The sequence below is a fragment of the Leopardus geoffroyi genome, chromosome D1 (assembly GCF_018350155.1).
Source record: "Leopardus geoffroyi isolate Oge1 chromosome D1, O.geoffroyi_Oge1_pat1.0, whole genome shotgun sequence".
NCBI classification, from domain to species: Eukaryota; Metazoa; Chordata; class Mammalia; order Carnivora; family Felidae; genus Leopardus; species Leopardus geoffroyi.
In genome coordinates this window covers 1,772,328-1,791,217 of record NC_059329.1, presented here as the reverse complement: position 1 = coordinate 1,791,217, position 18,890 = coordinate 1,772,328, and the positions used below count along the sequence as shown (strand labels likewise).

Here is an 18,890-nt window from a genome sequence, read left to right as displayed (position 1 = left end):
TATATACAACGGCCTATGACTCAGCCAATAAAAAAGAATGAAATCTCACCACGTGCAAAAACAATGGTGGACCTAGAAGGTATGGTAAACAAATCAGACAGAGAAAGAGAAAGACAAATACAGTACAATCTCACTTATATGTGGAATCTAAAAAACAAAACAAACGAGAAAACAGGAACAGACTTACAGATATAGGAAAGAAACCTCTGGTTGCGATAGCAGGAAGGTTATGGTGGACCAGGCAAAATAGAGAAAGACATTTAAGAGGTACATGCTTAAAGTCACGAAATAAACAACTCATGGGTATGTATTGTACAGCACAGGGAATACAGTCAATAATATTGTAATAACTTTGTAATATGACACATTGTTAACTACACTTATGGGGATCATTATTAAATGAATAGTCATGTTTGAATATTTTGTGTAATGTCTAAAATGTACATAGTCATGTAATGTTCTGTACATCTCTGTGACGTACATCACTATGACATACATGTAGAACCAGCAGGATGTTCTATGTCAATTATAAGTCAATTAAATAAAAAGGGTATTATGTGGAAAGCCACAAAAGAAACGAATAATGTCTCATGAGAGTTCTACTCCTCTATGAACCAATATATATAGAATTTTGAAGGAAAAATTTTTTCCCTTAAAAATTTTGTATCTAGGGGTGCCTGGGTGGCTCAGTCGGTTAAGCGGCCGACTTTGGCTCAGGTCATGATCTCACGGTCCGTGAGTTCGAGCCCCGCGTCAGGCTCTGTGCTGACAGCTCAGAGCCTGGAGCCTGTTTCCGATTCTGTGTCTCCCTCTCTCTGACCCTCCCCCGTCCATGCTCTGTCTCTCTCTGTCTCAAAAATAAATGTTAAAAAAAAACATTAAAAAAAAATTTTGTATCTAGTTAACTTACATTTCATTTGTTAATACAACTAAGTATCACAACTAAGCCTATATATATACAGGCTAGAGTTCAGAAAATAAATACACCACAATTGTATCTGTTCTTTTAAACATTACTCAAAAATATTCTTTAATTGTTTTAAATATTTAGTCAAAACTAAGATTTTTAAGGATGTATAAATCAGAGGCTAAAGCTATTGGTTATCAGTAATGAAATCAGTTACATATAGAATTAAATCTATATGATTTCTATAACAAATTAAATCCCCATAATATAAACCTTTTGAGATGACTTCAAAGGGCGAAAGAAAAACCCCAAAAAACATCAGTTACATAAACCAAAAAAACAAAAATACCACTTCAAGTGTTCATACACACTTATGAAATATATCATGTATCCATACAAAAAAAATTGAACTTCCATCTCTGATCAAAATGAGATGAAAATGTATGAATTTAGTATTTTATAAGGGTAGCATCAGAGATCATTGGGGAATGGAAAAAATATTCAATTGATATTGTTGGCGAGAAATGGTTTAGTGCTTGAGAAAAGTTAAGTCTTTAATTCATTTTCTAACCTAAAATTACACCCCTTAGCATTCAGAGTAGAATATTATTCCACAGATTAATGGGAAAAAAAAGAAAACCAACTTAAGATGAGGAAGTAAAGATGATGTATCTATTATGGGGGACTTTTTTTTTTTCTTTTTAAAAAGAGAGGTGCCTGGTGGCTCAGTTGGTTAAGGGTCTGACTTCAGCTCAGGTCACGATCTCACAGTTGGTGAATTTGAGTCCTGCATCAGGCTCTGTGCTGACAGCTCAGAGCCTGGACCCTGCTTCAGATTCTGTGTCTCCCTCACTCTCTCTCTCTCTTTGCCCCTCCCTCAGTCATGTTCTGTCTCTTTCTCTCTCAAAAATAAATAAAAACATTTAAAAAATTAAAAAATATAAATAAGAAAAAACTTAAGTTACAGTACATACTATTTTGAATATATAAAAATATCATAAAGTAAAAAGCACTGAAAGTAAATTTGGAAATATGTTTTCACATATATGAAAATAAATTAATAACAATCATAGACTGTTTACACTTATTGAAACATGAAAGGTAAGATTATCTTTAATCTTACATAAATTCTAAAACTAAGATAATATTTTAGTCCAAAAGAATAGCAGAATAAGAAATGATAATGCTCAAAGTTTGGTAGTATGAAATGTGGACAGAATTTTAGTAGGAGTGTATACTGATACAGTATTTCTATAAAGAAACGATGAAATGTGCCAGACCTTCAAAAATATGCAAGGTGGTTTACTTGGTGATTCCTTTTCTCAGAATGCTAATTAAAGAAACAATGAAGAGGGGCACCTGCGTGGCTAGTCAGTTAAGCATCTGACTCTTGATTTCAGCTCAGGTCATGATCACATGGTCAGTGGGTTCAAACCGTGTGTCGGGCTCTGTGCTGGCAGCGTGGAGCCAGTGTGGGATTCTCTCTCGCTCTCTGTCACTCACCCACTTTCTCTCTCTCTTTCTCAAAGTAAATAAATAAACTTAAAAAAAAAAACCAAAGAAGAGACTATTATACATAGCTTGCTAATTTAAAATTATTTGTAATATTAAGAAATTATAAGGGTAATAAATGTAATAAAAATTAAAATTTCAAATGTGGTAAATCAATACCATAAAAATTACAATACAACAAAGAATTAGAAATTCAAATGTGGTAAATCAATACAATAAAAATTACACAGCAATAAAAACTGGTATTTGAAAAATATTTAATGACACTACAAATATTCATGACCTAATGTATTCATCAGAATGTAAAAACAGACACATAGTATGAACCTAATTATGTGAAAACATTTAAATATGTAAAAAATACTGAAAAAAGTATATGAAAATATATCATTTTAGCTAGGCCTGGCCAATAGCCTATTAACAAATATATTTTTTTATAAATAAAAGCAATTAGTATAAAAAGAAATGCATTAATAAACTGATGTCACTTTATTTTGTTTTAAGGTACCATTTTCTTGGAAAAAGTGTTTAAGGTAAATAAATATTTTAGGCAATCACAAGAATGCACAATGGGGAAAGACACCTATTCAATATAAGGCACTGGGAAACCGGACAGCTACATGTAAAAGAATGAAACTGGACCACTTTCTTATACCAAACACAAAAATAAACTAAAAATGGATTAAAGCCCTATATGTGACACAGAAAACCACCAAATATCCTATAGAGAGCATAGACAGTCATTTCTCTGACATTGCCATAGCAACTTTTTTTCTAGGTATGTCTCATAAGGCAAGGAAAACAAAAGCAAAAACAAACTACTGGAACTACATCAAACTAAAAAGCTTCTGCAGAGAAAAGGAAACCATCAACAAAAGAAAAAGGCAACCTACTGAATGGGAAACAATTATTTGCAAATGATATATCTGATAAGAGGTTGATATCCAGCATACATAAAGAAATAAATAAACAATCCAATTAAAAAATGCTCAGAGGATCTCAACAGACATTTCTTCAAAGACGACATGCAGATGGCCAACAGACACATGAAAAAATGCTCAACATCAGTCATCATCAGGGAAATACAAATCAAAACCACATTGAGATACCACCTCACACCTGTCTGAATGGCTAAAATCAAAATGAAAATAACAAGTGTTGGTGAGGATGTGGAGAAAAATGAACCCTCATGCCCTGTTGCTGGAAATGTAAACTGGTGCAGCCACTCTGGATAACACTGTGGAATTTCCTCAAAAAATTAAAAATAGAGACACACTGTTAGGTATTTACCAAAAGAAAATGAAAATACTAATTCAGAGGGATACATTGACCCCTATGTTTATTGCAGCATCATCTACAATAGCCAAGACATGGTTGTAACCTAAGTGTCCATCAATAGGTAAATGGATAAAGAAGATGTATGCGTGTGCATGCATGAACATGCACACACACACACACACAGAGGGGAATATTACTCAGCCATAAAAAGGATGAGATTTTGCCATTTGCAACAACATGGATGGACCTAGAGGGTATCATGCTAAGTGAAATAAGTCAGACCGAAAAACACAAATACCATATGATTCTGCCTTTAAGTTAAACATAAAGAAAACAAACACATGAATAAACCAACAAAAGCAGAATCAGACCTACAAATACGTAGAACTGACAGCTTCCAGGGATGTTAGGGATGGGCAAGTTGGGAGAGGGGGACAGGGAGGTACAGGATTCCACTTATGGAATGAGTAAGTCACAGGAGTAAAGGCAAAGCCTAGAGAATACGGTTCAGGATACTGTAACAAGAACGTAGGACAGATGGCAGCCACACTGTGCATAATGTATAAATTTGTCAAATCACCAGGTGAGCAGAAAGCGTATCTGTGTGGCTTAAATCCATTTAGATTACTGGACACTTGATCTATGATCTACCTTTTTAAATGTTCTGCATTAGAAAAGACTGTATATTCTGTTGATGTTGGATGTAATGTTCCATTTTTATTAAGTTAATTAAATGCTGTTCAACTCTTAGACAACTTTACTGATTTTCTGCCTCTTATTCAATTACTGAGAGCAATGTTCTGCCATCTCCAACTTTAATGATGGATTTACCTATTTCTCCTTGCATTTCTATCAGTTCTTGCTGCATGTATTTTGAAACTATTAGAAATGGAATGTTTAGCATTGTTATTTTCATAATTTGATGACCTTATCATTATAAAATAATCTTCATTATCTCCTGTTATGTTCCTTTCTGTGAAACCTGTTTTGCCTGATATTAAGACAGCTAAATGTTTTTGTTGCTGTTTTGGGGATTTTGACTAATGTGACCATGGCATAGTTTTTCTATCATTTTACTTTTAATCTATTTGTGTCTTTATATTTAAAGGGCAATGCCTTGATGCCTTATAGCAGTCATATTTCAATTTTATTTTCTCCAATCTGATAATTTTTGTCTTTTAGTTGGTGGCTTTGAATATATGTATGTTTATAAAAATGACACTCGATAGCTTATTTTCTTATTTAGGAAAAAACTGAGCTTATAAATTGCCATGTCTTATATATAAGAAAATCTTAGAGTTCAAGACAAAAATAGAATTCAGTGAGTAAAATTATGGCTTCAATTTGTTTTTAGATGAAACTTAAAAATACTGTTTTTAAATGAAAGTTCAAAAATCAGAAAATTTATTTTTTTACCATAATCATGCCTGTTAAGATTATTTTTAATTACAAATATTCTAGTCATATGTGATAACGACTATAATTTCTAATCATAATTTATGTATGTGAGGAGTATTTGATAAACATAAAATTCAGTGTGACTTGGTTTATCAATAGTGCTCGACTCACGGATTATGTGGTTGAAATTAAGGCAATTGTATTCTTCAAATGGATTACTTTAGGGAAAAACTGGATAAAACAGTTCTCTTTTGATAACTAAGTGGCGTCTGGGGGACTCCATGAACAACGAAAACAAGCACGTCTGATGCATGCACTACAAATAACGAAACTTAAAGAAGATATGTCGAAGACCGTGTGCAGCTGCTGGCGGAACCCAGCAGCCCTCCGTGCAGGCGCCCCTCAGGCCTACTCTCAACACCTCATTGACACGCTCCAGCCACGTGGACTGGGCCTTTTATTCCTTAGGTAAGCAAAGCCCATTACTGTCCCAGATTCTGCACGTGCTGGCTCGTCCGCCTAGACTTTTCTCTCTGGCACACCCACGGTTTGCCTTCTCACTCAGCTCAAGCCTCTGTTCACACGTCCCCTCCTAAGAAAGGCCTCACCTGAGCACACTGGCTCCACCCTCTCCGACCCACTCACCTTCCAGCTCCCTTAACTGACACCAATCGTCTTCAGAGCATCCTAATATTAATTGGAAATACGGATCAGTTCCACTTTAATATTTGGCTAAGATCTATTACTTGCCTTCACTCTCTGGTAATCCGAGTAAGTAGATGCCGACTGTAAACAATTCCTGACATCCCAGAAATGAACACTCGTGTTTGTAAAGCACAGATGTTACTAATCTAGTAAGTGTGATGTTATTAATGCCAACCAGCCATGACATTTAGATCTACTTTACTTTATTTACCATTGTATATGGATCAGGCATTTTATATGACACTTGGAGTGAAAATAACCTCTTATCTGCTCTCTAGGTTGAAATTCTTGGTCTCAAGTATAAATATGTACTTGTTGCAAGAATAAAATTTTAAAAATAACGACTGTGAAACTGTTCATGTTATGGGAAGAGATTAAGAACTCTGTATTTCAGTAAGGGGAGAAACAGGATGATAATAGAAATCTTAAGAGAGAATGCAACAGCTAGATAAGCATAGGAATAATGTTGGAAGCATTTTAGGAAAAAATATTAATAAAAATGTAATAACAAAGTATGGTATACCTGTTTGGCTATGGTGAAATCCAAATCTTTGTAAAATTGTTTGACATATTTGCACCTGCAACATTAAATAAAACACTCAAGAAAAAAAGTGAATTCTAGGTGAGCGAGTTGTCTTTAAGCACGAGTCCTTCGAGAGGAGGTCCTAGCTGGGGCTATTTCCCTTCTGAGAGGAGACAGAACAATGGCCCTCAGCTGTGCTGCCTTAAAGTTTCCCGAGGAGGAAAACGTCTCCTATTGTTTACCAGAATATCTAACAGAAGTCATCTTTAATTGAAACACAAAAACAAAAAAGAAAAAGAAGAAATGAGACCCACCAAATATTTTCTCACTTAGTAAGATTTCACAGAACGGACATTAAAAGAATACTTATCTAGGAAAATTTTCTACTGAGGTTTTAAAAATCCAGGAAGGTTAAAAAAAAAAAGCTTCACACATCATTCCAGTAGCGTTTCCAGGACAGGAGTACAAAAGGAGTTTGCAGATTTACTTAAGGAGTGGATGTTACGTCCAGGTTCTTCCTAGACACTGTGTTACTGAGAACGCTTTCCTGAACTGTGTGCACTGTGCACACAGGAGTAGTGTTAGTGGTAGTACCGCTGCACAGTCCACGCCCCCAGTGTCCAACCACAATTAGATGGGCGTGTGGCGTGTGCAACAATTAAGTGGGAGTGCGTCATGTGCCACCCCAATATGACAGGCTCACGTGCGAAACCACATCAGGGGTGTGTGTGTCATGCACAATCCCACTCAGGCGGGCGCTTGTCATGGGCAGCCCCAATCTGGTAGGCGGGTGTCGTGTGCAACCCCGACCTGGCGGGCGGGTGTCGTGTGCAACCCCGACCTGGTGGGCGGGTGTCGTGTGCAACCCCAATCTGGTGGGCGTGCACAACCCAGCGTCCTTCAAGGGGGGGCAGGTGCACTCACACCAGCGCGGATGCCCACTTCCCTCGCCTGCCCCGGAGTCTGCAGCTGTGAAGAACTGAGCACAGCAGAGCACAGTGACCCAGGCAAGAGGCACAGCCAGGATCCTGTCGTCGGGCCACCACCACTGACAAATACAGGGACAGCTGTCATGGGGTCAGGAGCCAACGTCTGGAGTTTTGCTCCCAGCCCCCTGGGGTGTTGTCCTGCATTGTCAGATGGGACAGCCTCCAACTGCAGCAGCACCCCCCCCCACCCCCCCGGGCACCTGCCAGCCATGCCCCCTCTGGCCGCACAGCCCCGGCTGACCCAGAAGACTGGGCCACAAGGACAGACGGCAGTGTGAGCAGGGCACTCAAGGAAACCCACCTGCAGGTGGCTCCATCATTTGCATTGTGGCGTCCCGCCCCCTTCCACGGGGGCCCTCCCGGGAAGATAGCCAACTGGAGCATGTGCACAAAGTCGGGAGGGGTTGTGACAATGACCAGGTGGGAGGGAAGAAACCACCAAGACCCCAACACGTCGGGTCAGCATACCGCCATTCCATGGCAGGTCACAGAGCTACAGGACGCGGACCACACTCTGGAGTTGTCTTGCTATGCAACTAATAACCTGGGCTCTGGCAGATATGACCCAAGACTTGAGACGCCCAGAGAAGTCCTGACTGGTACGGGTGCCCAGGTTGCTGACCTTACCAGCACTCACTGGGTACTTGCAGGGGGACAGTTTGCCACGACCACGCTTGCCGTTTAAACATCCTCTGCCTGTTTGCTGCTGTCAACATCTGCTCATTATGCCAGTCCAGCGAGCTGCTGAGATTGGTATGCATGTGGTAAGAGCGAGATGCAGACAAAAATTCAGGGAAGACTTTGTTGTCCTGAAAGCCAATTAGGCTGCTGTATTGTCACATTTCTAGAACCAAGGCTTATCTTGTGCACAAATAGCACAGTGGATAGGACTGCTTCCCTAAAACTGCAGATCATCACAGACCACAGACTGCCACTTACTACTCCAGATGCGCAAGCCAGCTGAGCGCAGGCAGAAGTTATGAGCTGAAAGTGTTGAGACACTACTGTCCCTGTACAAAATTTAACTCCTAAAATCCCGTGATGCTATCGCTATAGTAATAGCTCTATTTTACTGGGTAGTATTTCAGTTATGTACCCTACGTTCATTCTAGGATCATGACAACAGTTTAAGGTTTAGCTGTATATTCATCTTAAATCTCAGGGTTTGGGCCAAGATTTTTTTTTTCATGAATTCTAATAGTAATCTATTTATTTATTTTTTTTTTAATCTATCTCCTTCCCCCCAAATTAGAGATCGCTGTTGATAAGAACTCATGGTTCCCTCATTACTCGTTACTTTTAAAGAATGCTACATAAACCCTGACGATGGAGTGAGAAACGAATGTGCGGTGCTTCGCGTACAAAATCATTCTCACCAGCTGCCGCACACATGTGATCTCCATACCCATGTCTGTAACACCGCGTCAGACACCGGGGTCACTGACCAACGGACCCTTACCTGTATCGCAAGGGCACGAGCCACGAGGCCTCTCAGGTACTGTAAGGGGTCTTCTGGGCCTTCCCACCTGCTCTGCCATGCCACAGGACACTGCAACAGAAAAAGGCTCCAGTGTTACATATAAAAGACCTTTCAACAGCGGTGTGATGGGGAAAATGTTTTGGCATAATCCACATTATGTGTGTCATGAATTTATTTTCTTGCAATATGTCTTTTTTTCTCTTATCACAGTAAAAATGAATGACACAGAATGGATTCATTTGTTTCTCTCAAAAGAGATTCTTTAAAGTAAAAACTCTTGAAAGAATAAAAGCATCAATAGGCAGATACAGAGCAGCAAGCCAGTTGTCCCACGACAATACTTAGTCAGAAAGAAGTCACATCAAATCTGACAAGTTCATTTTATCAGTGGTCAAGAATGTTTAACAAGTCTTGGCTCCTACAGACATTCCTTAAGCTATAAGCAGAACAAAATATAATAGAACTTCCATCCCAAAACCACACTCAGAAGAGAAGACATTTAAAAAGTGCTCTAAATTAAAGTTAAATAAGTAAATAAAACCATTCTACATCAGTTTGCCGTTTAAATCTGACCTCATTCTCCACTGTGTACACTTCTTTCCTGCACAATATTCGTTAGTTCATGTTCGTCCTATCACACCTCTTCTGTGAGGGTTTGCTGGACTTTGCAAACATGATAAAAACATCACTCAAACTTCTGAACTTGAGCGATAAGGAGAGAACATCGATGTCACACCCCAGAACACTGATTGTGTAGCTGAGAAAAAACACTGTAGAATGTATCAACAATGCATGGAACGCAAACATGACGATGGGAATTCAGGGTGCAGGACGACCTTCGGAAACATGTGGTTCCGTTACCTTCCATGTGTAAAGTGAGCCTTCTCAGGAATGTGCCAGAGAAGTGCCGGAACTGTGCTTTGAAGGTGTGGGGAGTTTAACATGACTCCAAATCCTTCGACACGTCTCCCACTGAGGCCTGACCTGGGCGCTCCTCTCCTCAAACGGGGGTCCTGTGACCACAGCAGCAGTTTCATGTACAGTTTCGGGACCAGGCCTCAAGAATTCGATTGCTTGTATTTTCTGTCTTTTCAGACTTTTCAGCTTGGAAGCCATCCACCATTGGTGAAGCCCAAGTTTTGGAGAGGCCCATGTGGCGACAGGCTGAGGTTTCCTGCTTCCAGCCGGCACAGACTTGCCAGACCTGTGACGGAGCTGTGTGGAACAGACAAGCTTTCTTCACCAAGCCCCACCCAAATTTCAGGTTTTTAAGCTGAAAATAAATGAATTTTTAAAATAATGTTTAACCCAGTAGATTTTGGTGGAATTTGTCATATGGCAAGACAACTGATGCAGATTTCGGTACCTTCCCGTCGACAGTGAGGTCAGTGTCCCCCAACGTGAGGACGAGCTCAGCGGCAAGCTGGCAGGCAGGACGAGGCACAAGTGATGCTGTGTCGTGGTTTCCAGGTCCAGGCCTCACGATGAGCACCTTTCATCGTCTGTGTCGTGGGGCATACCATCTCAGAACCAAGATACGACGCTGTAAGGGAGTGAAGCGGCCCGAACGGAGAGGCCCACGGAGACATGCCCCCACGAGGAGTAACCAGTGTCTCCAGCCATCGTCCTGCGGAGTTCCCAGCCACTCATCAGCAACGACATGCCAGCCTGTGAATGGACATCTTGCAAGAAGATCCTCTGGGTCCAGGCTGAGCAGACGCAGCTGGTGTCACACGGACCAGAGATAAGCCTGCCCCACCAGATCCTGCCAAAACTCTACATTCATGAGCTAAATACGTCGATTCTTCTTGTTTTCAGCCATTAAGTTTTGGGGTCATTTACTAGGTAGCAATAAGTAACTGATACACCAGGCTTTCACACTCTTCAGTATTCTGATTTCTTACTGTAGAAAGATAGCCTCTTTTCCTGGCTTATTACATAAATGGTATGTTCCTGCAGACACCCCCAACGATCCCCGCCAGCTGGCACTCATGCCTTGGTGAAACCCCCTCAGCGGGAGGATGAACGGGTTCCAGTGACTGGATTCTGATGGAAGAATACAGCGAAAGAGATGGGATGCCACTTTTGAGATTACATTACAACATACTGTAGCTTCTGTGCTCTCTCTCTCTCTCTCCCGTGCTCGCTCTAGGTGAAAAAGTTGCTAGGCTGTGAGCCTGCTTATGGAGACATCCATGGACATATGATCAGTCCCCCATCAGTAGGGCCCAGAGGCCCGCCAACAGCCAGGCTGCTGATGCCCTTGGCAGCTGTGAGGACCACGGCCCTAGACAGCACCTGGTTGTGGAGGTGCAGGAGACCCGAGTACTCACTAAGTCACACAAAGACTCCTGAGCTGCAGAGACTGAGACGCTATACATTCTGGTCATTTATACCACTCAGTTTTATGGCAATTTGCTATGTAGCAACACGTAACAGAGAGAGTTAGCAATATTAGTGTCAGGGTAGTTAGCTACCCTGTGTGTCAGTCAGGTTACTACACTCCACTGATGTGGAAGTCTTGATTGTTCAACTCAGCACTTCCGTAAGGAGTGTGGACAGTGCTAATCTGTGAACATGTGCAGGACGGGCAGGAGTGTTCAGGAAACTTTTCCAAGAATGAAAGATCTGGTGGGCACCCCTTCTCTCCTCCGCATGCACACAGACGCTCCCACCAGTGGGGATGAGTGAGGACACCCCCACCTAGCTGGCTAACGGCGTACCTCCTGTGCCGAGCTCTCTGGCGGCCGTGCTCCAGCCAACCGGCCCTCAGCCTGAGTCCGTCTGCCGCACCGTCACAAGCAGGACACCGCAACGGCAGAGCTGACAAGGGCCAGCGACACTTCCAAGTGACTGCTGCCCTGGGGAGAAGAAAAGATAACCGAACACACCTTCAGCTTCGACTGCAGCCCTGGCAGTGGGCTGGGGGCAGACACCTGGGCTGACTGCAGGCCCACCTCCGATGAAACCTGGGGGGACAAGGCTGGCCCAGTGCCCTGTACTTCGGCACTACTGCAGCTCTGGGAAACAACCGGTCCGACCAAACTCTAGCCAAAGGTGCCCCAGACTGGCTCACTAACAACACAGGGACCACACCCGGCCCACAACAGGCAAAGACAGCCCCTGCAGACGACTGGCCTGAAGGCAAAGGGATCTTGGCCACAAAAGGACACACACAACACACGTGGGAGACACCTTGGAAGGACACGCCAGGGCCTCTTCCTCATAAGGACACTAGTTTCAAGAGCGGGAGACATAGCCAACTTTCCTAATACACAGAGACAGACACAGAGAGTTAGACAAAATGAGGACATAGAGGAATCCATCCCAAATGAAAGAACAGGATGAAATCATAGAAAGACACCTAAAGGAAAGGGAGGTAATATGCTTGATAGAGAACTTAAAGTAATGTCATACATGAATTGACACTTCTCCAAAGAAGACATCCAGATGGCCAACCAACATGAAAAAATGCCCAACGTCACTCATCATCAGGGAAAGACAAATGAAAATCACACTGAGATACAACCTTCCACCTGTCAGAATGGCTCACATTAACAACTCAGGCAACAACAGATGTTGGCGAGGATGCGGAGAGATAGGATCTCTTTGGCACTGCTGGTGGGAATGCAAACTGGTGCAACCACTCTGGAAAACAGTATGGAGGTTTTAAAATAGAAAATTAAAAATAATTAAAAATAGAACTACCTACGACCCAGCAATTGCACTACTAGGTATTTATCCAAGAGATACAGGTATGCTGTTTTGAAGGGACACAGGCACCCCCATGTTTATAGCAGCACTATCGACAATAGCCAAAGTACGGAAAGAGCCCAAATGTCCATCGATGGATGAATGGATAAAGAAGATGTGGTAGAGTATTACTCGGCAATCAAAAAGAATGAAATCTTGCCATTTGCAACTACGTGGATGGAACCAGAGGGTGTTATGCTAAGCAAAATTAGTTAGAGAAAGACAAATATCATACGATTTCACTCATATGAGCACTTTAAGACACAAAACAGATGAACACAAGGGAAGGAAAGCAAAAATAATATAAAAACAGTGAGGGGGACAAAACAGAAGAGACTCTTAGAGAACAAATAGAGGGTTGCTGGAGGTGTAGTGGGAGGGGGGATGGGCTAAATGGGTAAGGAGCATTAAGGAATCTACTCCTGAAATCACTATATGCTAACTAACTTGGATGTATTAAAAAAAATAAATAATAAAAAAGAACATACCTATGAATAATTAATTTATTGTGAATGGAATCACACTCTAATAAAAAGACAAAGGGTGACAGAAGGGATGAAAAACCAAGACCCATCTATATGTAGCCAGAGGAGATTCCTTTTAGACCCCAAAACACATGCAGATTAGAAGTGTGGGGATGGAAAAACATTTCTCATACAAATGGAAGAGAAAAGAAAGCTGGGGTAGCAACAGTTAAATTGGACAAAATACACTTTAAAACAAAGACTGTAGGGGCCACTGGGTGGCTCAGTTGGTTAAGTGTCTGACTTGATTTCGGCTCAGGTCATGACCCCGTGGTTTGTGGGTTCGAGCCCTATGTCAGGCACTGCAACGACAGTGTGGAACCTGCTTGGGATTCTCTCTCTCCCTCTTTGTCTGCCCCTACCCCACTCGTGCTTGATCGTGTTCTCTTTCTCTCTCTCTCAAAATAAACTTAAAAAAAATGACACTATCCAACAAGAAGACACAAGAATTGCAAATATTTATGCACCCAAAATGAAAGAACCCAAATACATAAAGCAACTATAAACAAACATAAACAAAATAATCAATACTAACACAATCCAAATTCATTCTATGAGGCCAGCGTAAAACACACAAAGACATTACAAAAGAAAAGAAAAAGGCCAGTATCACTGATGAATACAGATGCAAAAATTATCAATAAAATATTAGCAAACCAAATTCAGCAATACATTAAAATAATCACTCACCAAGATCCAAGTGGAATTACTACCAGAATGCAAGAATGGTTCAACATCCACAAATCAATCGACTTACCTACTTTCTAATTCTAGAACACGTTCATTACACTCTAAAAATAATCTGTATCTATGTAGTCACTTCTCCATTTCCCTATTAACAGAGGATGATTTTTAATTGATTTTAGCCTTCTGTAATTGCTTTCAATGATATTTTGCAGTTTTTATTGTACAAGTCTTGCTCTTTTTTCTTAATTTATTTCCCTGTATCTACTCTTCAATACTATCATAAGTGGAATGGCTTTCCTAATTTCCTTTTGGATACTCTAAATACTAAAATCTAGCATTCACTGCTACTGTATAGAAATGCAACTGACTTCAGTATATTTATATTCTTATTGTAACTTTCATATTCATTTTCCTAATGATTAATGATACTAAGAATTTTTCACGTTTCCTTGTCATCTGTGTACTTTTTTATTTTTTAATTAAGTGTAGTTCACACAGTTTTATCTTAGTTTCATGTGTACAATATGATTCAACAATTCTATACATTACTCAGTTCTCATCTAGATTAGGTGTACTCTTAATTCCCTTTATCCATTTCACTCATACTCCCATCACCTCTCTGCTGGCAACCACCATTTTGTTCTCTGTATTTAGAGACTTTCTGATTGTCTCATTTTTCCATTGCTGATTTTGTTTCTTGAATTGCACACATGAGTGAAATCATACAGTATTTCTCTCTCTTATTTCACTTAGCACTGTACCCTAGGGATTCATCCGTGTTGCTGCAAAAGGCAGGATTTCATCCTTTTTTACTACTGAACAATATGCCATCGTATACATACACACACATGCACACACCATATCTTCTGTATCTACTGATCTGGATGTGTGTGGATGAACCATCCACATCCTTACACCATACACATAAATAAACTGAATAATGATTAAATACGTAAATGTACCTGAAACCATAACAATCCTAGAAGAAAACAAATAGCAATTTCTTTAACATCATAGAAAACACTTTTCTAGATATGATGCTCCTCAGGCAAGGGAAACAGAAGCAAAATTAAAGTATTTGGACTACACCAAAATAAAAAGCTTTTGCACAGAAAGGAAATAATCAACAAAAGGAAAAGACAACACACTGAATGGGAGAAGCTATTTGTAAATAATCTATCTGATAAGGGGTAAATATCTAAAATATATAAAGAACTTGTACAACTCTACACACACACACACACACACACACACACACAAAAACCAAATAATCTAATTTAAAAATGGGCAGAGAACCTGGATAGACATTTTTCCAAAGAAGGCATACAGATGGCCAAAAGATACTTAGAAAGATGCTCAACATCACTCATCATCAGGAAAATGCAAATCAAAACCACAATGAGATTCCACCTCACATCTGTCAGAATGGCAACAATCAAAAACACAAGAAACAACAAGAAATAAAAATCAAGTGTCACCATGGATGTAGAGAAAAAGGAATCCTTGTGCACTGTTGGTGGAAATGTAAATTGGTGCAGCCACTGTGGAAAACAGTATGGAGATTACTCAAACAATGAAAAACAGAATTAACATATGATCCAGTAATCCCACTATTGGGTATTTACTCAACAAAAATGAACACAAGAATTTGAAAAGATACATGCAGACATGCAGACACCCCTATGTTTACTGCAGCATTATTTACAAAAGCCAACATAGGGAAGCAACCCAAGTGTCCTCCCATACATAAATGGATAAATAAAATGTGGTATATGTATACCTTCTTGTTAAAGTGTCTAATCAAGTATTTTTTAAAAATTTGGAATGCTTGTCTTCTCATTATTAGTTATACTTCAAAAAATTTCTACATACATGTTCCTTTGTTGAGTATGTCTAGTTAATCTTTCTCCTGTCTGTGGCTTACAATTTATATTCAAAACAGTATAATCAATTTGGGGGTAATTTTTATATGTTTGGAGATACAGGTGTAGGTTTTTAATTAATTTTTTTTGGCTTTGGCTCTTCAATTGCTCTATACTATTAAGGAGATTTTCCTTTCTCCCTTTTAACTGACATAGTATATTTGGTGAAAATCAATTGATCATACATCTGTGGGTCTTTTCCTGGACTTTATTACATTCCATTGAGCTATATATCTATTTTTATACCAATACCATAGTGCTTCGATTGTATCTTCCTAACAGTTCCTGAAATCATGCTGAGTAAGATCTTTCATTTCATTCTTTTCCAATACTATTTAGCATACGCTAGGTCTTTTGTATTTTTGCAAAAAAAAAAAAATTAGAAGCAAATGTTAGTCACTACAAAAGATTATGTAGTGGTTCCGATTGGGGTTGTTTTGAACTTCTCAATTAATTTGGGAAGAATTAACATCTTAACAATACTGGGTCTCTGGATACATGAACACAGTACACCTTTCAGCGCATCTTTCCATTTATTTGACTCTTGTTTACTGTCACTCTTCAAAGCTTTGTGGTTTTCAATGTGTACAAAAGTGTTACACATTTTTGGTCAATTTCATCCTGAAATTGCAAGTAGTACTTTTAATTTCAACTTTCAATAGTTTGTTTCCAGAATATGTATCATTTTGACATACTTACTCTGTATCCCACAACCTTGCTAAATTTAAATGTTCTTACTAGTTCTGGAACTTTTTTGTACATTCTGTAAGACGTTGAAAATAGATAACCATAAGTTCTGCAAATAAATACAGATTTCCCTCTTCTTTTCCAGCCTTATCTTTTTTTTTTTTTTTTTTTTTTTTAACTTGTCATGCTAGCTAGACCCTTCAGCCCAATGCTGAATAGAAGCAGTGAGAAAGGACCTTGATGCCTTATTCCTGGTCTTAAGAGGAAAGCATTCAGTCCTTTACTATTATGTTAGCACAGCTTTTTCATGGATGCCCTTTATCTGGTTGAGAAGGTCCATTAATCCTGATTTGCTGAAAATTTTAATCATGACTGGTCGCTGACTTTTGTCTAATGCCTTTTCTGTGTCTATTGAGATAAACATGTAATTTCTTATTAGTCTACTAAAATGATAATTAACATTGTTTGTTTTTAATTCAACCTAACTTGTGTTCTTAGAGTAAATCCCACTTAGAATCCATTTTTACATTTTGTTGAATTTTGTATTTTTGCAAAAACAATTAGAAACAAATGTTCAATTTGCTAATATCTTGTTGAGTCTATGTTCAGGAAGGAAGTTAATCTACAGATTTCTTCCATTACAATACCTGTTAGCTTTTGCAATCAGGCCATGCTGGTCTCAGAAAGTGTAGTGAAATATTCCTGCCTCTTTTATTTTCTGAAAGTGTTTACACAGAGGTGGTATTATTTCTTAAGTATTTATTACATTTCAGCAGTAAACTCTAAGAGTTATGGGAACTTTAATAAAATTCAACTTCTTTAATAGGGAGTAGAGGCTATCTGTCTCTCCTTGAGTGAGATTTGGTAGTGTGTATCTTTCAAGAAATTCATAAAATTCATCTCAGTTGTTGAATTTATCAGCATAAAGTTGTTTAAGATATTCTATTATCCTTTGAATGTCTGTAGAAACGTAGTGATGTCCCTATCTTATTCCTGATACTGGTAACTTCTGACTTCCTTATTTCCTCGTCTTTCTTTTGGACTAATTAAGTAAAGCATATGTTTCCATCTTATGTCCTATATAGACTCATCACGCATACCTCTGTGATATTTGTATTTGTTGCATTGGGATTTATAGTATACATCTTTTTTTTTTTTTAATTTGCATCCAAGTTAGTTAGCATATAATGCAATAATGATTTTGGGAGTAGAATCCAGTGATTCATCCCCTACGTATAACACCCAGTGCTCATCCCAACAAGTGTCCTCCTTAATGCCCCTTGCCCATTTAGCCCATCCCCCCCCCACCGTCAACACCTCCAGCAACCCTCAGTTTGTTCTCTATATTTAGTAGTCTCTTATGTTTTGTCCCCCTCCTTGTTTTTATATTATTTTTGCTTCCCTTCCCTTATGTTCATCTGTTTTGTTTTTTACATTCCACATATGAGTGAAGTCCTTTGATACTTGTCTTTCTCTGACTAATTGCACTTAGAATACCCTCTAGTTCCATCCACATTGTTGCACATGGCAAGATTTAATTCTTTTTGATTGCCGAGTAATACTCCATTGTATATATATACCACATCTTCTTTATCCATTCATCTGTTGATGGACATTTGGGCTCTTTCCATATTTTGGCTATTGTCAATAGTGCTGCTATAAACGCTGGGGTGCATGTGTCCCTTTGAAACAACATACCTGTATTCCTTGGATAAATACCTAGTAGTACAATTGCTGGGTCATAGGGTAGTTCTATTTTCAATTTTTTAAGGAACTTCCATACTGTTCTCCAGAGTGGTTGCACCAGTTTGCATTCACGCCAGCAGGGCAAAAGGGTTCCTCTTTCTCCACATCTTCACCAACATCTGTCATTGCCTAAGTTGTTAATGTTAGCCATCGTGACAGGTATGAGGGGGCTATCTCATTGTGATTTTAATTTGTATTTCCCTGATGATGAGTGATGTTGAGCATTTTTTTCATACGTCTATGGGAGACCGGACCACGGTGCCAGGCTGAGACCGGGTCGAGCAACGGCTCCCTGTTGACTCAGCCAACCTGGTGGTTCCCCCTCCCATTCCCCCACTTGCAAGGGCATACGAAAGCCTTGTCAAGGCTGAGAAAGTTAATTCCTGAAGCCTGTGGTCTGTGGGTGTTGGCAGTAATGTTCCCCTCCCTTTTCTACCCCGGGTCAAATAGAAACAAACATGGGAACTGTGTTTTGCTAGCAATCTATCAACAAGGTCTTGCTGTGACCCGTTTAGAAAGTTCACAAGGTACACAGAACTAAATGTTTTGGCTGGCAGTGATCATGTGAAACCTGTTTATTCTTAGAATGACCTGATCCATAAGAGTCTTATAAAAGATTGTGTACAGCAACAATAAAGCCGTCACTTGGGCCATCAGCCCAGGGGACCCTCCTGTTCCCAAACTGGCTTCTCTTCTCTTTTTCTTACATTCCCCTACCCTAAGGACCCTGATCTTGGTGTTTGTTGCACCGGTCGCAACATATGTCGGTTGGCCATCTG

At 39.7% G+C, this 18,890-nt stretch overlaps 1 protein-coding gene across 14 annotated transcripts in view; it reads right to left on the bottom strand.

Moving 5' to 3' along the window:
- Positions 1-18,890, bottom strand: part of DYNC2H1 (dynein cytoplasmic 2 heavy chain 1) — a 347,379-nt gene that overhangs the window by 52,282 nt on the left and 276,207 nt on the right. For 13 of the 14 annotated variants that reach the window (XM_045486606.1, XM_045486608.1, XM_045486611.1 and 10 more), the window contains one exon: positions 8,772-8,861. The exons of the other annotated variant lie outside the window; for it this stretch is intronic. In XM_045486606.1, coding sequence (XP_045342562.1) covers positions 8,772-8,861 — 90 coding nt within the window. The remainder of the gene's footprint in view (positions 1-8,771; positions 8,862-18,890) is intronic. 14 annotated transcript variants of the gene reach the window in all.